General features: G+C 32.7%; 2 protein-coding genes, 1 long non-coding RNA gene and 1 pseudogene across 7 annotated transcripts in view; 2 read left to right on the forward strand and 2 right to left on the reverse strand.

Moving 5' to 3' along the window:
• The window catches only part of LOC148609180 (uncharacterized), an 88635-nt gene extending 80664 nt beyond the window's left edge, over positions 1-7971 (reverse strand). For 2 of the 4 annotated variants that reach the window (XM_088540440.1, XM_088540409.1), the window contains exons 1-2: positions 7339-7662; positions 5167-5221 (exon numbers count right to left, since the gene is read on the reverse strand). In XM_088540440.1, the coding sequence (XP_088396566.1) occupies positions 5167-5221; positions 7339-7398 (115 nt within the window). In that variant the 5' untranslated portion in view covers positions 7399-7662. Of the gene's footprint in view, positions 1-5166; positions 5222-7338; positions 7664-7868 lie in introns of those variants that run through there. The other 2 variants (XM_088540391.1, XM_088540390.1) reach the window with 2 other exon arrangements.
• On the forward strand, positions 7950-25060 carry LOC148609181 (uncharacterized). Of its 2 annotated transcripts, none has more exons than XR_015914428.1 (4): positions 7950-8084; positions 11835-11938; positions 14880-15791; positions 25046-25060. It is a non-coding gene; the product is annotated as an uncharacterized LOC148609181 (long non-coding RNA). The 2 variants fall into 2 exon arrangements; XR_015914429.1 differs by lacking the exon at positions 7950-8084 and adding an exon at positions 8855-8879.
• On the forward strand, positions 19702-21818 carry LOC148609182 (uncharacterized; annotated as a pseudogene).
• The window catches only part of LOC148609183 (WD repeat-containing protein 76-like), a 29742-nt gene continuing 27953 nt past the window's right edge, over positions 23510-25298 (reverse strand). The window contains exon 14 of the mRNA XM_088540441.1: positions 23510-25284. Within this exon, the coding sequence (XP_088396567.1) occupies positions 25132-25284 (153 nt within the window). The 3' untranslated portion in view covers positions 23510-25131. The remainder of the gene's footprint in view (positions 25285-25298) is intronic.

Here is a 25298-nt window from a genome sequence, read left to right on the forward strand (position 1 = left end):
CAAACTAGTGTCAAACAAAGAGAGATAAGCACGATTTAAACTACTGAAAGTATTGACATGCCAATTATATGTACAAAACTGAAGTATAATGATTGGTTTGATAGCTTTGTTTCGGAATGGGGTACTAAACTGTACCCTTCTGATATTCTATTTTTATATCCTAGATGTTTAATGTATTATTTAGTCAAGATTCCTTGTGTTATTTGGCATTAATATAGCTAAAACTTTACACTATGTACCACTGGACTTATCAATCTTATCAGTAACATTCCCAGACCAAATGTAACACTAAACTACTAAAAAAAACTGCTGACTCAGAGGAAATTATGCAAAGATGCTGATTAAGGCCCTTTAAGGCTACATATAAGGTTTTGACTAGATTCAAAGTGGCCCTTTATGCCTCAATGTTTCAATTCAAAAACCCCGAAAATCAATAACAGCCTTCAAACTGTCATATGGCATCTTGAGGTATAATTTCAGTGATTGTCCAGATGACATGAAAATGCTTGTTTGTAACCATTTTTTGTTGCCTCCAATTCCTAAACATAAAAATCATGAAATATTGGTACTTTTTTGGCCCCACATTCCTTCGTTGTTCAAGTTTTAACCTCAAAATCAATCCCAGTCCGACCTATTTGGTATCAAATATTATGAAACAATATCATAGACAGTCATTTGCTTTAACCAATATTATACAGTTAAAATTCTATAAAAGAATTGGTTTTTGCCCCTTTTAAATCCCTAATTCCAAAAATGCTGAGGCCAGAACCCCTTAAGACAATACAAACCCTTTCTTTTGTTGTGTTAAACCATGTTGTAAAATTTTATAAAGATCAACTGACTGAAACTCAAATTATTACACATATCAAGTGTCTACAGACAATACGGACGACAGCACCATACCATTATATAAACACAATTTTTTTTGTGGTCACTTAAAAGGTGTATTAGAACAGGTTTATGAAAAACATTTTTCTTCCATTTGATACAATGAATTCACTTGAGACAGACAATTCCATTTTGACAATGGTGGAGACAAGAACAATGAAAAACTTATCATATCAATGTATGTAATATAGATAACCTTTAAATTTAATTGAAATAGTTTCAAAAATATCAAATCACCAAGACAAAATTCCATACGTTAGTAAACTTTCCAAATGCAAACAAAATAACTCAAATAAACAAATGTTATCTTGCATAAAACTAAGGATTGAATTTAAATTCAATATCTCAGACTGAAATTGATTTCAAAATTTCATGCCTTTGTCATAAACCAGTGTCAATTTTTTTTTCAGAATTCAATAGTTGACTTATTCCTAGGAGCAGGGTTCATGGATCTCATCCGTTCAGAAAATCTAATCAGGTTGAACTTATGAATGCATATTTCTATTTCATTGTGACATCATAAACCAAAAACCTAGTTAAAAGTCAAAGTATTAAATTCTATTGATTTAAACACTCCTTTTATACTTGTTCAGTAGGGGATATCAAAATGTTAAAAGTACTGTTCTAAATCGCAAATACATGTATAGGAAGAAGATCAATGAACATACCTAAAGTAAAATTAAAGTAATAAAACTCAATAAAGGAATGTTTCCAGGAGATATAAATCTTGCTTCATCTAGCACTGGTTATAAATGGTTGTTAACTTGAACAGGTTGAAATGGTGACAAAAAGATTCAGGAATTTTAGAACCAATAATGTGCACTGTAAAATTTACAATAGGAAGTTGCTCCATTGTTGTGGGGGTCATGAAAATGGATGAGTGTGCTTATGATAAAATATGAAAATGTCCAATTCCATATGTTCATCATCCCTCACAGTCATCGTTGGTATCTATCTGTTCAAAATTCACTTGGTCATTTAAAGTATTCATTTTTTGTTAACGTGAAAAGACAGAAAGACAGAGAGACGAGGATAACACTATGCTTTACAAAAAAAAAATTTGAGTCATTGCAGAGACCCGTCATATTTTAAGAGTAAAAATTTGAAGAACATTTTGATTCATAGTTCATTTCCCTTGTGATTTACAATATATATTGCCTTTACTCCTTTATGTGAGGAAGACTTTCATATAAAATTAATAGTTTTCTTGTCTACATTATGGTTTGTACACACATCAATATATGAAATTAACACCTTAATACATTCATAGATTTCAGAAACATTTCCCTACATCAACATACATGCAAAGTGTGCCAAACCAGTAGAGTAAAATATCCTCACTCACTTCAATGTAAACATTACATTCTATTAAGAGATTGACTGCTCATTGAAATATCTCCAGACCCTACCAACCCTTTGGACATTCACGGACTCTCATGAGATGATGCCTACAGAAGCAAGTATTTAACTTTCTTTGGAAGGCTGCATATGGTTTTTTAAGAAAAAGTTTGTCTCCATATTTTCAATAATTTGTCTTCAGCAATGTGAAAATAAAAGTGCTGTTTTAGTCTCAACTCTTACTTGTTTTAACAGTATATTATTTGAAGAAAAAATATTGTTTTCAATTTCAATGTCATGAAAAAAAAGAAAATCAAATGGTTGCTGCCTTATACAAACGTTAAAATATACTCCACAAAAAATGTTAAGGGTCACTTACTTTTTTTCCTATAATACAAAATTTGGATTTCTACCATTACGACAGTGATTTTAAACGTTATTAAACTGTTATCTGTTTTTAAGAGGATTGTTTTTATTGTTATAGAATTTTTTACATATATGCTGATAATAATAAAACTAAATTTATTGAATTTTCTACAGTGGCCCTTAACATTTTTTGCATAGTATAAGTAACTTCAAGACAATCACAAACTTTATAATAGACTATGCCATGCTACTCTTTTATAAAATAATGAAAATCTCTCAAAATAACCTAATTTGAAATATTGAAATTTTTTAGGGTGGCTGTAATTTCAAGTCTAAACCTGAATCTAACTATGTAACATATACAGGTTGCACTATAATAAATTATTCATTCATTCATTCATCCATTACCCACAGTTTCATTACAATTCCATGTTATGGAAGGATAGATGCTTAAATGTTAGAGAAAGAAATGAATCCATTTAGAATATATTCAATATAAACTTTAAACCATTAAAGACAAATTCATTCCTTACAGTCATACAGTTAAAGAGTATAAAGTGTTTTAACTTGCATGATGATGAACATGAAGTTGCATAATCTTGTTTAAGGCATACCACTCTCATACAGGAAGTTCATATTGGACAGCACCCAAATCAATTACATTTATGCAAGCCCCATTTTGATAAAGCTACACAACAAATTTGAAATCAATTCATCCAAATTCTGATCTCTACAAGGCAAAACATAATGTTCCTACAATCAAGTTTGACAATCTCTCTACAAACTTAAACATAGCAGTCTACTATCTACGCATGCTGTCAAAGATTAGAAGTTCCTCTATAACAAAAATTCTAAAAGAAATATTACAGAATAAAAGTTCTCCTGGAAATTTGATTGTAATATTTGTTCCTAACAGAATAATCCTTATATAATACATGTAAATGTTCTTAAAGGAATTTTCATTATAAAATAATCTATCAGGAATGTTCCATTGGCACTTCTGTTATGAAGAACAAATATGTGTTCAAAATGTGTACTAGTAGGACAAATGTGCTACAACAATCTGCAGGAGGGCATCTCTTAGCCAGTCCTCACTTTGTGGATTCAGTGTTCTAGGATTCTCCTTTCCCATCATCCAAGGCGAGTGAAATTTAGGTCAGGGAAAGTCATTTTTCAACTGCTGCTTTCCCTTAGAAATTCAAGATTTTTAAATGAAATTTTAATCTTGGAAAGCAGCTTTTAGTAAATGGAAAGCTGATTTCCGTGTGGAACTTTCCTGTGGAAAGTTAAAATTTTCAAAATTCCTAGAACACAGGTCCAACAGTTAATATAACAAAAATATATCTATCTATCTATCTATATATTATATATCAAGTTTGAAGGTCTAACGGCAATTGGCATGACTTATTAAAAGGAATAAAATGTTACACAATTGATTGATCGACCAACATCTAACTTGGCAAGCACAAAAATATGACACAAAGAAAACTGAAAATATATTCTGTCTGTTTTCCAAAACATTAAAATAAAAGTTATGGTAATCAAGTACCGTAAATTGATGAAAAAAGCAAAGCTGGTAAGATATTTTGAAAAGTGTGATATCATATATTTTACCATTGAAAAATGAACAGCCTCTTCTATGCTGTTAAAACCAAAAAAGTTCGGACTGATTTACATAATAGAATACTTCAAAATTTATCATAAATTTACTAGTATAGCTTTAAGTTGATAAATCTTTTGATTTCAAATAGACAACATCTCTAAATGGAAGGCAGTCCTTAGAAATCTGCTTAGACGATGCACACACAAAGCATTAAGTATGTGTTCACACTGTGATTTGTATATTTTATTTAGCATTTTTAACAAAACAAAATTTTCCTCAATTGCTGTTACTTTTAATTAAAACCATGCATATTCCCTAATTTCTATAAGATAAATTATACCCTGTTTTTGTCAAGTTTTTTCTTCATTAAACATAAAAACACTGTGACCTGCATGTATTTGTCTGTCTTACTGTATCTCTCTTCTAATGTAATTTACTTGAAATAACAACTTAGACTTGCCCGTTTTTGCTTTCTTTTATGTTTTTTGTCAGTAATATAATTCTTCATATCACTTTTCACTTTCAGACGGCAGTATCTATTGGTATATGTTATTATAAGGTTAGATGATAATAACATGTGTCTCAAAAACTCTATGAGCAGGAAAAACAGGAGAAAATACAGTAAACCCATGCAGTGTTCTAGAATTCCACTTTAATTTCATCCCCCGGTTTTGGTGTGAGGAACTAGTTCATTATGTTCCTCTTTCCTATTGGAAATGAAAAGTAGTAAACTTGAATTTCTCACAGTGAATAAAGGACTTGATAAGTTTGGAAAGCTGAATTTCATTTTGGGAAAGCTTATTTTCTTTTACCGTGGAAACCTTAAATCATTAATTCAAATTTGCTGCTATTTACTTTCAAAATATACACTCTGTCTAATATCTTTTCCACAATAAAGGGACTTACCAATATGCACTACAATTTATTTTCACAATTGTTTTTCTTTTTTTTAACTAGCTCAGACAACCTACCTGTATAATAACCATAATGTTCAAGGTGCTTTCTCATAAAACTGTCATAAGGATTCTGAAAATGAAACCATAAATGAGCAGATTCATTGAATAAAAAAAAACAATAAATCAATACTGTGACATTACTAAAACACGGGTAAAACAGTATACTCCTATTCTCCGGAGTGGGGGTACAATTAACACCCCCTAATCAATGCAGTACACTAATTTTATTCAGAAAAGGAGAAACATAATAAACAAAAGATTTTTAGTGAGTTACTATTGAATGATCAAATGAAATAAAAATTGATTTTTTTTCCCAATAGCACAAATACATTTCATGCAAAAAAATATATATATATACATTGTAACATTATATAATTACATTTACTGTGCATATTATTAAAATATGCTAATATCATTTGATAATCTAATTACATGGGCAATGTCCACAATTAAGTGGACTACCAGTACTTTTATCAATTACTGCCTATTTTCTAACTGCAGAAATAAAATGAGAGAAAGATATGAAATGTAATTTTAAGAATTTTAATGTTTCATTTTTTATGTTTCATAGGTGTGTAAAAGTGTTGACCATAGAACATTTTCAAGAATTTTGCTATTCAATCCTTAAACATGAATCAGTACAAATCAAGTTTTCACTTCGGAACATCAAATTAATCTGTTTGGAATCTAAATCAATTATGTTAATTATCTCTTATGTAAATCACATTTGACTATCAAGTATTCTACATGCAAGTAATTCAATATTTAACAAAGATTACATATTTTATTATTATGAAACACACATTGAAAGGTACATGTCCTTATATCCTATTAAAATTAGGAGCTATTGATGGTCAAAATATGTTACAATGTTCAGTACAGATTAAACATTTTTATCCCTTTTCTATCTTTTATAAATTGGTGGTAGAAGAAATGGAGAGACAAAATTTTCAGCTTAACATATCTTAGGAGTAAATTTGTTTTTCTAACTATAACCCAGGATCTTTTTCCAAATAGTTATTAATATCAATACTGTGAAGTTGCACTGTTTTGTACACAAGATAGACACAGTCCCACTAAGTAAAATTAAAAATGTTAAAACATAGCTGAAATTCGGTGGAAACTATGAAACAATAACCTACTAAAAACTACAATACAATTTAAAATAAACTTACCGTAGTAAACTTTGTAATGTGAGAATTTTACAACTGAGTGTCGCCAAGTTACAAAAATTTATTTGTCATATAACCCAGAACCTTGAACTTACGAATATTTTCACATGTATAATTCAAAATTTGTTTTATACCGGTATTTCTGTTTTTAACAAGGTAGTATTTGAATTTGGAATTATTTTGAATTTAAGAAAAGAGAAAAAAAAATATAAAACTTACCCCTACTAAGAGGGTTAGTCATGCCGTCATGACTCAGGGGGGTCAGTAAGTTTCCTTGACTAATGTTATCCTACTAACCCTACCCATTACCCATCCTGCCACAATCAACCCCCTTAGTAAGAATTAGTTTCACAAATTTATTTTTGGTCATTTTCTTAATTCCAAAATAATTCCAATTTGAAATAATACCATGTTTTTTATTTTCTGATTTAATACTAAAAATTCCACAGACCTTAGGAATTTAAATGTATTGTATTTATTAGTAGATAAATTATTGACCTATAATTAAATGTTAATTCATTTATTTAAATTATGATACTATATGTTAAAAATCTCGTTCCAATTACATGAACCAGATTAATTTGAAAATTTGACATATCAAATTATTCCTGCTTCTATACCTTGTTATCTTATTTTACAAATTTTGACTTAAATTTTTTTGGATTAACTGATAAGCACAAAGTTCATTGGACTCAAGTCTGAATTTATGTTCATTAATTAGCCTTGGTGACCAAAAGAAAAAATATGTCTGTTAAAAGGATTTAATGGGGTATCCTGGTAGGCAAGGATCTCTTAAATTTTTTACTAATGGGTAAAAAAAGTTTAAACAGTGCTTCTGCCAAAATGTCCATGAAAATGCTAGGGCAGGTAGAGAAAGCTTATACATGTACATATTTTTTTTTATTTGGCCTTTTTATGTTAGAATTATATGCAGTACAAATGCACAGATTTTAAACTAACTTTTATTAATCCCAGATTCTGCAACTGAGAACAGAAAAGCAATTTTTCAACTTACCAAATCCAGTTGATAATCTGCTGACGGACCTTCATCCCAAGTCTTCACTGATCTATCCATGTCTTCGTATAGTCATAGATACTAACAAGGCTAAAATTGTTAGGGAAAATCTATTCTGTAAAGCAGTCTCTTAAATTATAACAACAACTCTCACAGGGAACAAAAATACATATACATATCTGTTGTCATTTGAAAGTTTTAAGTAGATTCCATCTTTTCATCTTTTTAACTTTTTTTGTTGACACATTTTTGACTTATAAAATAGTCTGCTTTTAAATCCAAATAGTTACAAGCATTCTGAACATGTTTCCCATTTAGTGTACATTGTTAATTAATGAAAGTGACAAATAGCTTATTACTTATCGATGGTCATTTAAATTTCTATGTTTAGACTTGTTTCATTCATTCTGTCATGAACGTGTGTACTACTATTGTGTACGATGCAGACGACGCTAGCCTACTGCCAGTACTGCAGAAGAAAATCATTGGCTATATGTATATACATCTACTTTGGGTGTAGTTTGTAATACCGTATTTGCAATGCTTGGAAGAGAAGTTCTATGATATTGGTATCTTTCTTTCATAATTGTCAAATAATTTAAGTGAGAGATTTAATTATTTCAAGCGGAGAGCACCCGCTGAAAAGTAACCGGCAAATGGTTTACGAACAAGCGGGATCCAGTACACAGGGGAACTAACCATATTTCCACTTCCTTTTAGATTTTGTGCTTCCAACAATAAACATGGTAGGAAAATAAATGTTAAAAATTGCACGAGTAGTTGGTATAAAATTTACAAAAAAAATATAGTATTGCATTTCTTAAGATATTTAGAAACGAGATTGTCATCGATTTCTTCTCGATGGACGTCATTTTTTACGCAGTTTTATCTAATTTCACAAGTCTCCGAATACCGAAACACTCATGTTCTTTTAAACTTAGCAAGTTGTAAAGGTCGTATAAAATACACTTGCGGAATTGGAATTGTGTAGTGACTCGAATATTTACGCCAAACCCGACAAGTAATTGTTCATAGCCCTGTTTTAATGTCAAGCAGTGACCCTGTTAGCTCAGTTGTGTGTATGTCAATTTTTACATGTATCGCTGACATTGACGTTTTTTATTGATAGCTTGGTAGCATTTGAAATATGTTGGTGTTGAATACAGATCTGTGGAAGGGTTGTTAAAACATACTGTACACAGACAATTTTTATTCCAGTGGAGTTGTTGTCTCTGTCATATTCATCATTTCCAATCTTGTTATTTATAAGTACATGTATAATGGTGGCAGGGATTTTTTTTCTTGATCATGAAGTTTCTGTGATATTGAAGTCCATTTGTGAAGTCCAAGTAACGACATTGTACATGATCAGACATATGTAAAATTAATAATGAAAAAAAACGAAAATCCTGAGATGATGGGAGCGTTGGACCATATAAACTTGTTTGATCAAATATTAACAATACTAATATGAGGATGGCATTGGTGTGAAGTGCAAGCGAAGCATGAAGATTTTCCTACTCATGGAGTAGACATTCAGGGTAGGAAACTTACTGAAAATATCTGCCAGACCACAGGGCTGGCTACATCATAAAGTTACCTGTCCTGATTAAAGTTTACCAGCCCTGAAAATTTATGCAATAAAATGCCTATCAATTTCCCTTTTCAGAATCTAATGCAGGGACTGCTTTGGCTTCCAAAATTCTGGCACCAGAAAAATTGCCAGCTGCCATTTTATATCGCCAATTTTCAGCAATTAGAGCCAGGGAGGGGCCAAAAAAAAAATCGATACTTTTTTTTAAAAAATATAACAGTATTAAGTCCACTAATGAATTATCTTCGTCAATTCATCAAAATAACCTCTCCATTCATGATATACATGTACACAAGATTCACTCTTGATGCATGAATGAAGCAGTTTTTTAGCTCTAGTCTGTCACTTTCATATGCATAAAATAATAAAGTACTACTCCAGAAACGGGTATTTTATTTCTATCATGGACTTTTTTACTATTCTCACATAGTCCCAGATATTAAAGAGTAATCAATGGAATCAAGGTTATAGCGGTAATCAAAAGAATGTAATCCAGGGACAAAGACCAGACATGGAAAACAGACATACCCAACAAAGAACATAAAGTAATTAGAATCATACATACAAAGTAACAAAAGTAAATGAGCAACTCAAGACTCCACTAAAAACTGGGAGCATGGACCATGGTAGGGTAAGCATCCTCTGCTTTTCTAGAAACACCTGCTAAGTTGCTCTTAAAAAGTCAAGTCCAAGGTAGACAAACGAGGAAAGGAAAACTATGACCCGTTGAATAAATTAGTTTTCATGGTGCTGATGGATACACCATTACGTTCCACGAGTTCATGATGATGACCATAAAACTTCTGTAGTGATGACTTCAATCTTGTAGCAACATAACCCTGTCCCAGAAGCCTATATGTTAAGAGTTCTAATGCGATACAAAAAGTGCATAGTTTCGGCAAGCTCTGGCATAACGTACGAGTTGTGATATGAACACTCCGTACGCAGGAGCCGAAGGGATGTTGCCACAGATGAAAGGAAAGTTGACAATTCTGAATGAAAAGTCATCACATTTGTCGTAAAGTTTGGTCAATAGTTTTCCTTTACCATCGATTTCTAAGTATAGGTCAAGATATGAGGCTGACTTCACAATGTCTGTAGTATCCTTTATCTCAAGTTCTTTTGGGTTGATGCAATGTATCAAATCCCCGAAATTAGGATTGTTTAAAGATGATACGTCATCTATATAGCAGAAACTAAGATTGAAGGATCTAGCCAAATGATATTCTTTCTTTCTGATCAGATCAGCTATAAAGTCAGCCTCATAACAGTGAAGGAATAGGTCAGCAAGTAAAGGAGCACAATTTGTTCCCATTGGAATGCCAACTATTTGTTGAAAAACACGTCTACCACACTGGACAAATATGTTGTCAATTAAAAATTCCAGCATTTTGTAAACATCTTCCTCGGTATATTTGGAAGATGATTTGAAATTATTTCTTACAAAGTATGAGGAATCTCTACCAAGAACTATATATTTGTATCTAGGTGTACCATCTTTTTTGGAAAGCTGACATCTTGTTATGTTAAGCTTGGCTGCATTTTTGGATTCATATTGTGGAATGGATTTTTATCATTTAAAGGTTAAAATTTTTTTTTTTCATTCCAAAAGCAATGATCACAAACATTTATAAAAACCTTCATTTTTTTTTATTTTATTTTACTACTTTCATACTCACTGTGTGATTTTCAAAGATATTTTATCTTTGACAAAATGATGTGTGAATAAATTTCGTTGCGCCATTAAAAATCCTTAATATTTTCTGATCGTTATACGGAAATGTGCTTCTCAGGACTTATTTGGTGTTAGTAGAATCTTGCATGTGCTGATTTAAAAGCAAATTTTGATGTTTTTAATGGGATTTCTTCATCTGGTAAGAAATTTATTTTACAGCCATGTCTTTTAACTTTGTACTTCAATCATTCTTAAATATTTTTATTTGATATTACGTTACATATAGACGAAAACATCCTGCAGGTCAACTCACAGGAACGTTACTTGCACAAAATGGTGTCCAATGATAAAACCTCGCATTTTGACTATAAACTAAAAATGAAAATATCTGATGAAAACATGAAAGATAAACGTAAAATGCATGGTTTTATGTTATAAAACAAGTCTACAATGTAATTCAGCATGCTGTTTATACCTGTTATTTGAAACTGCTTTAAGTAAACAAAAATAAAATTTTGATTTCATTTCAACAAATTGACAAATTGAAAAATTCAGTCACTGTCAATAGCCTCAGACTCATCTCCAGACAGCTCCTCCAATGGTTCCATATCAGAAAAACAAGAATTATTGTCGGATTCATATTCTGCAACTTTATCAGTGCTTGCAGCCACAGTTTCGAAATCTGCCCCATTTCACGCATTTGTGAGCATGGTTGACTATTTAATTTTACATGAGTCGTCCCAAATTAACTTGGAACAATTGATCGTTTTCGATTAGATTGATTATACAATTAATTTGTTTCCATGGAATCTAGAGCAGGTCCCTTTTTCGGGGAGGGAAGCCAAAAATATTGTCGTAGACATAACTTTTACAAATATAACAAAAACCAATTCATTCTCTTCTTTTCCATCAATATTTTTGTTTAATAAGTGTGATTGCTATTGGCTAATTCAGTAAAAGTCTGCCAATGGGATTTGATTTGATACACACAAGGACTTACCACGCATCCTGTGAAAATCGAGTCGAAACACGTGGCAATCTAACATTACTTGATTAGTTTCATTCTTAAGTTCCATTATGATTGAGATACATGTAATTCTGAGAACTCATTACAGAAATAAAAAAGGTTAACCCTAATCACCTGTATAATAGCCCAACCTATTTTTTTTTTAACGTGAAATTTGAATTTTCATTTTACTTCAAGGAATGATTTTTGTCCTGTTGCAGGGGGCACACAAGTCATTCAGAATAAAGATGAAGCTGGCCAAAAAGCAGAAACAGAATAGGCCTGTTCCTCAGTGGGTCAGAATGACTACAGGAAATACCATAAGGTAGGTTTTTCTGTGACACTTTTATTGTCAATGGCTTCGATGCATCTTACAAACCCACTTAAGTCTTTCAGACATGATTTTTTTCTGCTTTTTCAAATCATATAACCACGTCTGGTCTGCCACAGAAATATTTGACAAGCCTGAGCTAAAAAGCTTTAAAAGTATTGGCATATTACCCAAGTAGACCCTTTTGTGCTAACTTTTGGATAGTTAATGAGCATGCACAGAGCATGCCCAATTTACACTTCCATGAGAAAAATTTTGTTGTTCTACCCAAACCCCTTCCTCACAGAATTGTATATTGAGCAACCAACTTACCACAAAAGGGTATACTCTGCAAACCAGCCAGCATTTACAAAGTTTACTAACCATGGCTGTTGGGCTGGTCAATTTTCAAGACTGGTACAATCCTTTTAATATGCACCCTATGTGTCATCTTTTTCAAAACCACTTACACATGAAAAATATTCATTCTATGAACTTGTACTATATTGTTGAATGGAAAATTGGAAACCCATTTAACAAATTCTAAATTGTTAATTGCAGTCTCTCCAAAGATTCAGGTTTTTTCAGGACATTCGGTCCTGTTTTGACATACTATTTTCTGGACCGAACCAAGTTTTACCATCCATTTTGACCTGAATCAAGAATGACTAATATCGGAAATTTTCCTGAATTGGTCTGGCGTTACAGTTTTTTTACCAGTCCTGTCACATTTTTACTGGTGTTGTCACCTTCGGAAAGACTGTAAATGGGTTTTCGTTAAGAAATACAGTGGCTTCCACTTAATTGCATTATGCATATTCAAACTAATTGTATAGATACGATACTCGAAAGAACAAAAACTTGTTTAGCCATGATAAAAGAATATGTCCAACTTGAACTTTCAAAATATCAGAGATGTTCAAATTTATTTAATTTTTTTTTTTTTTGGTAAGACATTAGGTCCAGCAATAAAGCCATCTTTGCCAGACCTATCAACTTTTTGCCATACCTGCATTTTTTCACCAAATTTGAATCATTCCCATAAAAATATTAAGTTACATCAATGTTGACTGACAGAATAAAACTGATAGAAAGGGTAGCCACTTGCCTACCTCTGTTTTTTAACCTTCTTCCTGAATAACTCTAATATTCAACTTTAAATTATCAACACCATCACCTTGTTAATACTTAAATTGAATACTGACTGACATTTTTTGTCAAAAAATTCATCATGTAAAATTCAAACATCTTCATCACTCCTCTGTAGAGTATTTTGAGAAGAAAGGCATTAATAATTTGTTGCTATTTACGTGTATTTGGCATTTGCTTTGCATATTCTGTGCACACACAACAGTTCATTACGTTGTTTTAAAAAAAGTAACCACAGATGACTGTCGTTGAATGTCCTGTCTGGGTGCCTTTCCTTTTTGTACTGGCTTCTTTTTGCTTTGTCATAGGCATTGTGGGTTTTTGGTAGAGGCCTTTTTACCTGGTTTAGCATCAGATATAAATTTTATTGGCCGCAAAGCCATGTTGTTTTTCATAAACAATACAATAATTACAAATAATGCTGGTGAGGACATGAAATCTGGAAACCGTCTGGTTTACAAATTTCAAGATAGGAGTGAAGTAAATTAAAATTAGAACAGTATGCAACAGAATGTTGTTTACTGATTTTATATATCCAGAAAATTTTTAAGTTTTAAAGTTATGATAAGTGTTTGTTGATAAATTGAAGCAAGAAAGGATTCAGGACTGACACAAATTTGATTTTGATGGCCCCAAATGCCTCAACACTTAGTTAAGCATTCGGTCTGGCACAAAACCAGTTCTTGTCGGCCCCTTTAAATTTCTTGCCCGAAGGTCTGATGGTTTTCAACAACTCTGAAATTTAAAAATAAAATTTTCCTTGAAAATGATAGTTTCTGTTAATTGCCTATTTTTTTTTCTGACAAATATACTATAGGCTGTGCAGTTAAGAGAAATCCACTGTTTTGTATTACATTTTGTCAAAATCCACCTTGTACATTTTTGTTTAATTCAGAAATGAAATTATACTAAGTGGATTTCTGTTACTTGCAAATCCTATTTGACAACATAAATTATGCAATTTTAAAATTTTTTAATTGTCTTTTAGTGAGAGTGATTATTTTCTCATATTATTGTAATAGATGCCTCTCATAGTCTGAAGAAAAAACAAACTGGAAAATTTGAAATTAAATTTCCTACAGTAACTTATAGATTGTCAAAAGAATGTTTTGTTTTACCCATTTAGTTACATTTTAATACAACAGCAAAAAAAATATTGTAGTTAAAAAATAGTATCATTTCATTTTCATCATCTCCTGGCATTGTAAACAATTTGGTTTCCAGTGACTTGATTATCAGTAAATAGTTCCTTATGAAATTATACCACAAGAAGAAGCTAAAGATGATTTTTTGGGGTGCCCACTTAAACTGATAAGAAATTAGGGGCAGTGAACATGCATTTTTATGCTGTCCAGATGATAAATTGAGTGAAAGTGAATGGATCTTTATGAAATTATACCACAAGGTGCAGTACCACCATAGAAGGATGGGATTGATATGGGGGTTGTGACTGACTGTGTAGGAAGTAGGGACTTGAAACAAGCATTATGATAACTTCACTATAATTGAATTGATCTCAGTGAAATAGTAACATGAAGTGCCATACCTTAAAAGGAAGACTGGGAATTATTTTGGGGGGTTGTAAATGGAACCATTTATTTAAAAAAAGGGACCACTTGTATTTTTGCCAAATTCAGAGCTGTATCAAGCTGTGCCCAGCAACACATTTTATTGAAAATAAGTCTTTGGGGTGTCCTGGCTTGCCTTGGCAAAGAATTTTTTTTTTCTTCATTGTTAAAAGAAATTTTTATAATTACTGTATTGAATTAGTAAGTTGATAAAAAAAAAAAATCATTACTGTTTTTAGATACAATGCAAAGAGGAGACATTGGAGAAGAACTAAGCTCAAGATGTAAAGAGAATGGATGGATGATGTTGTTTGGATTTTAAGTTCAGGTTATATACTTGACAAGACATCTGAAGAAAAAAAAACATTTATTTTCTGCTTGAGTCCAGCAATAAAAATCTGTCTGAAAAGAATTTTGTTGTTAAATTTTACAAGCATTTACAAGTCAGATGTGCTCAGCAGCTGTGTGTCTTTTTATGACCTGAATTAAATAATTATTGGGCAATTTTCATAAAATTGCTCGATATTGGAAGGTTATACTGTTTCTTGACAATATAAAAAATAGAAAAAGAACTGACATTGTAAATTGTAACAAATACACCAGCGTATAACATATATACAAGAATTGTAAATACTATGAGAGATCCCCAAAAGGTTTACAATAAGTGTAAACACACCTTTAAGTAAAAATGAGTAACTCTAACTCACTAAAAACTGGGAGCCTGGACCAGGTGCACCAGAAGGGTAAGCATCTTCCGCTTTTCTATAATTAAAGAATGAAAACACCATAAAAACTACCAGCATTATAAATAATTGGTCAAGTAATAAAAGGTTTGATGTAGTGCAATACTTTAAAAATATTTAGTTTTTACGCAGGGATGCTGCTATAGGAGTCGAATATCTCCGTGAAAACAGTTTAAGGAATAAACAATAATTTGAAAATCGTATCCAATTGAGGTCAGTCGATAAAACTATGGGATTTTGTTTGAAAGATTGTGCTTACAGACTATAATCTTTGAAAAACTGGATGGGCGATGGCATTTTTATTGAGAACTTGCAAGTGCTATTTTCACTGTCCTGAGCGAGCCCCGTTTGGATTTTTTCTACCTGGTTGCGATAATGCAAGACGGTGGACGGGCACTTAGACGACAGGTATAAATCATACAGTTAATTGATGTCAATAGTTATTAACATATTAATAAATATTTATTAACGTGTGAATAAATATGTTATATTTATTGATGTCAATAAATGACAATTAAATTGATGTTCATAAACAGGCAATAAATTCACAATGGCTAGCCATACTGCTTATAATTGTAATGCACAAACAGCAATGGTATTCCATTGTATTGACAATACTCGTATATAGACGAAATTGCCTTTAATCTCAACAGACCATCGATTGAAATCTTGTTTATTGTAAAATAACGAAATCAAGCGGAGGGTCGAGCATTCTTTCATCTTGCAAGCGCTCATATTTTTTTTCTTGAAACCGTTGTCTATAATAATTTTATTTGGGCAAAAAATCATTCCCGTATGAAATAACAGTTAACTGAATATAACTGCTGATTAATGGTGTTGAAAAAATAGTCAAAGACCCGGTTTAGATTAATCATTCAGTGACTGAGAACTTTTCATTCGAAAAGTTTCCGATTTAGATTAAAAAAAAACGAAGGACCCGGTTTCGACCATACAAGTTCCGAGGACTCTATTGATATGTCGATTAAAATCATTGAAAACTTTCATAGAACTGAAATGTACTGAATATGATTGATAGCGGAGAAGCTGATAATTATAAAGATTCCAGCTTTATATTAACACAAGCGATCGGAACTGTTACTCTAGACACTGAGCGATGACAATAGATTTTTGTTGATTTAATTCTGTTCTGTGTTGTAAGGTTTTAAGTGTGGCGACTTGTTTTCTGAATCAGCACGACGACAAAAATTAAAATGGCGGAAATAAGACTAAGAATCACAACAGAAATTTCCAACTGATCGATTGTCGCATCGAGTCTCGCGTAATAGACTCGCACTATTGGCCAGGGACAGTTGTTACATTTATGTGATAATCGATTGATTTTTCGGAAGCACATTGCAAATATATAGTGTGGAACCAAGCTTAACTCAGTTAAGTATTAATCACAATGAAAAGAGTAACAATTCTATGAAACAACTTATTATACGTCCGTCATTTTGTGTACGGATATAACATCCTACAGAAAATCATTTTGGTCAATATCACGCAAATTTTGCCAAGATGACAAGAAGAAAATACAAACGAATTATTATGAAACGTTTAACATTTTCAATAATATTTAAGTCAAATATATTTCTCCACCGTTTCCCACACTGTGTTTGGGGCAGCAGCTCTGTAATTATATGTAACAGGGGAAATTGTCCATTATAGATACACTTAATGTTGAATTAACTATTAGTTATTTTACTTTGGCTGCATCGCTCATTACAATAAATATTTTTTTTACATAAATTTGCTTACTTCTTGACTAGCTTTAGGCAATAAGTTGCAAAAAGGCACACGACTAATCATTGTACTAAGGTGGGCCCGCGGACACTTGTGCCAGGTCCAAATTAATTATCATACATTTCAAAATTGGCTATCAACAACTTGTAGTGACTCTAAATGATTGTCGTATAAGGTAAGCTTTCTTACAATAATAAATAAATCCGCCCTTAACATTATCGCGTTAAAATAAATGGCATTGGGAACAGAAACCCAGTAAGTAAAATAGAAAATAGTCCATTATATTTATCTATGGATGTTGAGTCACTAACATCTTTGGATTTCGTAATTCTCTTGTGTAAATGTTGGTTATTTATCCAGCAGACGTGTCCTGATTTTCACCGTTATTCTGCTTATATATACAAGTATAAGGGAAAAACACGAGGTTCTTTTATCAAAATGATAACCTTTTTCTTTTAAGAAATAAAACAAAATATATTGCTCTCAAGAAAGAGTACGTTCACATTCTCGGGGAACGGGTCAGCTTACATGTACAATGAAAAATATCCAAATTAATTTACCGCTAGGCATTTTTGCTGTACCAGTGCATCTGCTATTTTGCAAGTTCTTCTGGAAATACTATTATTCAACCCTGTGTTGAAAAACACAAATTCAATGTTCTAAAATAGAAACGTCAGTACTTCAGGAACATTCATGAAGGAAGAATGGGCTATTTGACCAAAGGTTTGGGCATAATGTCCAATAATATTCTTCAAGGAAATGAAACTTTCGAGCTTATACTCTGCCAGATAAAAGGAACATTCACGTGATGAAAATAAACAAAGTAACAATTGACCCAGTTGAAAGCGATGAAAACGTTATAAGATCATATCCTAGTAAATTGAAGCAAAATAATGACAATGCAGAAACTAGTTTTACTGATTACTCATAAGACGATTTAGCAAAAGAAGCAGAAACATGAGGACCATCAGTACTAGAAAGACTCCACGAGGCATGATTTAGACAATTGGTTACCACTCAACAGGATAGTCAGCAGTGGCTCATTTCCTTTTCAAAATATAGAATGTTTGCTATTTATGGACGTGTGCAAATTTTTGGATGCTCAAAACTCATCTTCCATGAAATACGATACAGTTAAAAGATTCTTGAGGATAGGATACAGACTAATTCGTTGTAAATGGTTGAAAGAATAATCAAGGGAACCAAGGTTATCGCATCAATCAGAAGAATGTAATTCAGGGACAAAGAGCAGATATGGAAAACAGACACACACCACGAAGAACACAAAACAACTAAACTCATACAAAATAACAAAAGCAAACGAGCAACTTGGACTCCACTAAAAACTGGGGGCATGGACCAGGTGCACCGGTAGGGTAGGCGTCCTCTGCTTTTCTAGAAACACCCGCCGAGTTGCTGATAAAAAGTCAAGTCCGGGGTAGACGAAGGAGGAAAAGAAAATTAAGACACGTTGAACAAATAAGTTTTAATGGGCGGCGAAAAGCACTCTGGAATGATAATAAATCATGAATGTGAGGGGGGCATTGTATGCTCGGGAAAGGAATCATCAATTTTGCAGTGCCTTGGAGGACGGTTATTGATGGAAAGCTCGCACCAGTACAGACTTATCACTTTGAGGCAGGTATATTGTCACATCTGCTGGACAAGATATTGACACAGGCTTCGTGTGATTAAACCTTTCAAGATATGCTTAGATGGTAAAAAGATCAATGTATCGACAGATTGAGAGAACGGCGATGTGGATCTATGGGGGTTCGAGTCTACGCCTACCTTGGAGGAACGAAGACAAAACAGAGTGAAATCGAAGCAGTTGAGCGAGCAACCGAAATTGTTAAGAACGCATCTCTAAAATGTAAAACTTATGTTGGAGACATGGATATTGACGAGCAGCAACTATTAAGGAGTCATTTACTCGAAATTGTTAACGAATAAGAGACCTCCGTGAAACGGTTGTCCGCAAAGAAATGATGAAGGGAAGACTGTAAAAGACAAGAGATGACGATTGGAGAAAGTCAAAATGTTTTTCCATCACTGCATTACTTCCAACACCGTTCGATGTAAAAACATGCATAAAACATTTGATTTCCAGAGTAGACAATATATGTTAAGTGATAGCAAAATTGAACAAATCGACGTATGCAGATGTTGGTATATTGCAAATGAAGCATCAAACTAACGACATCCACATCACTGGAATCATTCGGAGTGAAAGTTCTAAGGATGATAGATTGGTAAAGCAACTGAGTGATATGTGGCATGTTTTGAGATGACAGGCCATGGCTACTAGAAGCATACTGAACACCACAATCGGATTGGCAACGTTGAAAAAACAATTGCTTCGTTTTGACCAGAAAGTATTTAACAAGGTAAAACTAGAACCATCAGTACAGGAGAGGACAGAATGAAATAAACGCAGTAGCAACACTAATTGGCAAAGTTTTGCCAGTTTTCTGCCGTGAATTACAGTATGTTGAGGAGGATCGTTATCAAGTATGTGGAACGGGGCCATTTCTAATTATTAGTCCAAACGGTAGTTTCAGATTCTCTTCTGATAGCCATTAGCGATTCCATTTGGGGGGTAGTGATCAAATGCCCATATCCAAGTAAAAACCTTTACAACTCCTGTGCGATTTATCTAAATATTATGTACCACAGGTGTATGCTTGTAGAAATGAAAGCTTTAAACACTAACGAATTGCCGTTTTTATCATATAGCACAGAAACAACCATTGTGTTCAAAGTATTTTTTATGAACATTTTTGGGGTTCAATTCAGAGTGAATTCAGCCCGATGAATGGCGGTACCAAGCCATTACGTCCCACAAAAAAGTCACAAGGATTGCTTGAAATTCAATCCAAAAATGAAGAGTTTGTGAAAAACAATGTGTAATTCATACTTGAATTGCCCACTTACCGGTATTCAGGACGAAAATCAAATATTTTGTGAACACTCTTTACAGCAAGAGACTGGAAAAGGGAAACAGAGAACACATTCGGCAAGAATCCCTATACAGTTTATCTAAACATCGCATACGAGTTAACAAGGACAAAGGCATCCGTGTTACAATACGTGCTACAAAAATGTAAGAATCGCGGAATTTATGTACAAGTATGTAGTTTTCAATGGTCAATGGTACCAACTAGTTGTGCGTGATGGACAGGACAGACCACTCACTATTCTGCGGTTTCAAAAGGATGCTTATTCCAAAGTAAAGAAAATGTCAATAGCTCAACAATTATTATTGTTTGATAAACCAATGTCACCAGTGAAAGTATTATCTCATTCTTTCAATTTAACCAAAATGAACAATGAACACGAAAGTGACAGAAGAAGTAGAAAATGATAATCATAAACATACTGATCTTTTATCAGAACTTCAAATAAGTGTAACAGATGAGCTATCGGAAGATATGCACAAATGATAGAGGATAGATTGTACCCACTGAACCAGGAGAAATTGTAGGCAGAGAGGAACAGCAATTTTAAGTCTGTGACCTCAGCTTGTTATCCGAAAACGAGAAGGATGCAGAGACAAGTGGATATTGGTAATACGGAAAAACGCGAACATAATTCACCAAATTACAGTTAAGCAAGATGATTAACATCAAATGTTTCATACACTAAAAACAGATGAGAAAGCCAATAAAAGTGGTAACTAGAACATTGGACCAAAAGAATTTCATAAGATATTCTCAAATGCAAACCAAATAGACATATGAATTAAAGTTATTTCTGAAACCAATTATTGGAAAATTCAAAGCAAATGGACTAAAAGTGAACATTTCAGATACAAAAAATTCACATGCAAACTTACTATCAAACATCTGTTGGGACGAAAGTGTAATGAGTCAACAAAAGAAAAAGAATAAAACATTCATAGTGTCATCTCTTGTAATTTATCTAAAAACGCTGCCCAAAGAACATCTGAATATAATTGTTGCCGAAAAAATGTTCCCCAAAGCATTAAACGTTTGGTACAATAGTTCCCCATTCGGAAAAAAATAATAAAAATTCTTAGGACCGAAACAAGAAAAATATTGGTATAGTAAACTAGAATGTAACAATACACTCGAATACTATGTTTCTATTATTCTAGACGCATACCATGAGTTATGTGGAGCAAGATTTTTTTGCTCGACAGGTATCCCATCTGTATCCGTTTCGCACAAGGCATTTCATAAAGTTGCAGAGGAAAGTGAAGATAATCATAGTGAATTAAGCACAGCTTTAGCCAAGGACTTGATTGACAGACGGTGTGTTGCATATGCAGTTCAATTTTTTGCTTGTTCTGTTGAGGAAGCCTTTATCGAAACCGATGCCATAAATGAAGCCATGTTTTGCAAGTTAATTCAAAATTGAGACGAGCCGGTATTTCGACTTTACAAAGATGCAAATGTAGATTAGAATCAAGAAAATGGCTTTTGGATGGTGTGAACTTTTTGATATTCCCACCTAATGGCAGTCATGTGAAAGACATCCCTGTCGTTTTGTACGAAGCATAATTAATAACTGGCATAGAAAGGCGTCTTCAGTTATATCCATTGACTAAATCAGGAAATTACAACGCAAGATCCCTTGGTAGTTTCGACTTTTGAGAACTTCTTTGTAGATTTTCAGGAAATTGATCCTCGAACAACCGGTGTTAATCGGCCTGATGATATTAAGCCTTGAGTGTTGCCGTGGAATTGACAGAATGCATCCAAACAGGTTTACTATTCAATATACTTCTAGTTCGATTGCTGATAGCATTCTAATTACTATTCCTTTATGGTCTACTATCTATTGAAATCCATAAATTGTCATTTTTTATAAGTGTTAAAACATAGCACTAGTTATGACAGGAAACATTCAAACAATGTGAGCGTTTCATTTCTACTGTTTTTTTTATGGTCGTCGCCATGAACTTCTAGATCGTTACGGTGTATCCATCTGTGCCATGAAAAACGGATTTGTTCAACGTGTCAGTTTTCCTTTCCTCTTTCGTCTACCCTAGACTTGACCTCTTATGAGCAACTCGGCGAGTGTTTCTAGAAAAGCAGAGAACGCTTAGCCTAACGGTGCACCTGGTCCATGCTCCCAGTTTTTAGCGGAGTCCGAGTTGCTCATTTGCTTTTGTTACATTGTATGTATTATTTTAGTTTCTTTATGTTCTTTGTTGTGTATGTCTGGTCTTGTCCCTGGCTTTCATTCTTTTGATTAACGCAATAACTTTGGTTCCCTTGATTACTATTTTATACACAGACCACATGGTCAATAAGACATATTGGATGCTAAATTCCGTATTGGTGCACTTTTATATTTTGTATTGTATTGGCAGTTTTATAAAATCATATTTAGGCTAATATTCGAACGTTAGTCAATAATAACGAGAATTAGACAGGAATCCCCATTTTTCCAAATCTTTGAATCCATGACAGGTGGTGAACAAGCATTCTGAGAGTATTGCATGGCAAAACAGTCCCCTTCTGGAAGAAGTGCTTTGACCCCTACTTTCTATTTTAGTAACAACTGTCATGTTTTTTGACTTCTGAAAAATTCTAAATGATCAGTTTGCACAGGATACCCTAAAAACTATTATGCCAACTTTCATTAAATTTTGTCACATGGTTTCGGAGATTTTCAAAGTTGTACAATCGCCTGAATATAGCCGAAATATTGCTACTCCGGTGTTAAACCCCAACAATCAATCAAAATAAGAGTGAAAAACGATAAAAATTAATCTGTTAGGGGCCTTAACTCCTACATTGGGCAACAAATAATTTTGAAAATTTTGGCACAAGTCCATTTTCTGATGGTGAACAATGTAACCCTCAATCAGAATTTTGCTAAATTAACGGTTTTAGAGTTATCTGCAAAAAACTGTTTTTTGACCCCATGTTCCATTTTTAGTGGCCATGTTTTTCAACAGATCAAACATTTTATGCAGGATACCTTAAGAAACAATCATACCAACTTTCACGGAATTCTGTTCAATAGTATCTAAAGAGAAGATTTTTGAAAGTAAAAACATCAAAAACAGCAAAAAATATCCAAAAAGGGCAATAACTCCAACAAACCTAAGGGTTTTTGAGGTTTATGAGAGGGACAGACCAAAATCGAAATGGTTATTTTGTGAGGATACTCAAGGAACAATCATGCCGTTTCATCCAAATCCATTCAGTAGTTTCAGAGGAGATGTTTAAAAAATTGTGAACAACGACAACGGACATTAAGAGATGGTAATAGCTCATACGGCATACAGCCCAGTGAGCTAAAAAGTGCAGAAAAATGACAGAATACCCTTTGATGAAACATAAAGACACCAGTATTTGACTAATAAAAGTCACTCCTATTGGTGGCATAATAATGATCAAACAACAAAATTTTGATTGAACTGTTTCTCTAGTAATGTACATATTAGCTAAAGAACAACCAACACATGTAAAGACCAAAATCAATGTCAAACACATTTGATTTTTATCTACTGAATATCAAACAGTCTTATATGTACCTAAATGGTTCTTATCATCTGTTTGGCGACTGATCAAGAAATCATTACAATAACCTATTTGTAACTGACCAGAAATGACATTCCAAGTTTTTAGGAATACTATAAATCCTTTCTAATGACACAACATACATTTTTCGAAGGATTTTCTTCTCTAGTCCACACTGTTCTTTTTTCGTTCATAATACAAGTGATCATATCAGTAATATAAAATAGATAAAAATATTACACAAAAATTAATTAACATTAAAAATAACAATGTTAAAAAAAAAACATGAAACCCTTCATTTTCCTGAGCATTTATATAACTAGTAAACATTTACATAAAAACATGAAACTCTTTATATTCCTGAGCATTTACATAACTTGTGTACACTTACAAAAAAAATGTAATAGATAAAACTAGATAATAATATGCTGTTAAAGATACCTACATTGTATTCATCTTTTGAAGCAAAAATATTAATTGTTACACATACTTTTTCTTCAAAAATACACACACCACACTTGAAATCAATCCTACCAGTGACAGCCAAGATTTTTGTGATGATAATTTTATCAATGAGAAAAAAGGCTAAGACCCACAAAAAAGGAAGTTGATATTTGACAATCCTATCTATATTAAGTACACACAAATTTGAAATAAATATATCCATCGAGAGTTGAGATAATTGTGACAAAATTTGGACTGACAGATAAGGTGATTCTATTATACCATCCAATAGTTGAGTGGGGTACAGTTACTATGGAGTGTGCATAAAAGTAATGGTAAAGCTTAAAACACAACAGATCATGCTATGATACTTAAAATTGTATCCTAGCAATTCTTTTAAACATGAATTTAAGTAAAAAATATGGAGATTCTTTGGATAAAATGAACACATAAAAGAGTGGTATATAACAAGCACCAAATCATTCCTCCTTTCTTGCATTTTGAAAAAATAATCCCCTACTCAAATTTCCGGAAACATTTTGTGACTTGTTTGGATCAGATTTATGATAATTGTTATTTAGTAACTATTTTTAATGCTAAGTTTTGTGCTGCTATTTCTTTTGAAAAATTGTTCCAAATTGTCGAACACTGGTACGGTTGTAGCAGCAGACACATTAACTTTGACAGAGTGGTTTCAATACATTTGTGCTGGTAAAATCGATCATCAAGCAGACATAGATGATGATAACAACAATGATAGTTATTCGGCAAGAGTGACAGTATCTTAGGAAAAATAAAATATAAATACAAAACATTTGTGAGTAATTATTTTCAAGGTTTTGAAAAATAATTAGTTTTTCAAAATGTAAAAAAATTCTAGGATACTATTTTTACCTTATTTGATAATTGTGAAAATGCAAAAATCAGTACACCACACCACAATAGTAATCTTTTAACAGTATTGTTTATGAAAAACAGATTAAGATGACCACTGAGTTATCCTATGCCTGGAACAGATAAAGATATCCATTCCTTGAACAGATAAAGACATCCACTCCATGGAACTAAGCCTGGAACAGATGAAGACGTCCACTAGAATTAGCACCAACAAGGACATTGTGTGACCTACTAAACATTGACAATGAACAGACAGATCCAAGAAATTCTTCACTTTTCATAGTGTATAGCTTTTTCCCATTACTGCCAAAAATGTCAATCTGCAAAAGAAAGG

Source organism: Perna viridis, chromosome 8, assembly GCF_037379345.1.
Source record: "Perna viridis isolate PV_CMFRI_1.1 ecotype Kerala chromosome 8, ASM3737934v1, whole genome shotgun sequence".
In the NCBI taxonomy this organism is placed as follows: Eukaryota; Metazoa; Mollusca; class Bivalvia; order Mytilida; family Mytilidae; genus Perna; species Perna viridis.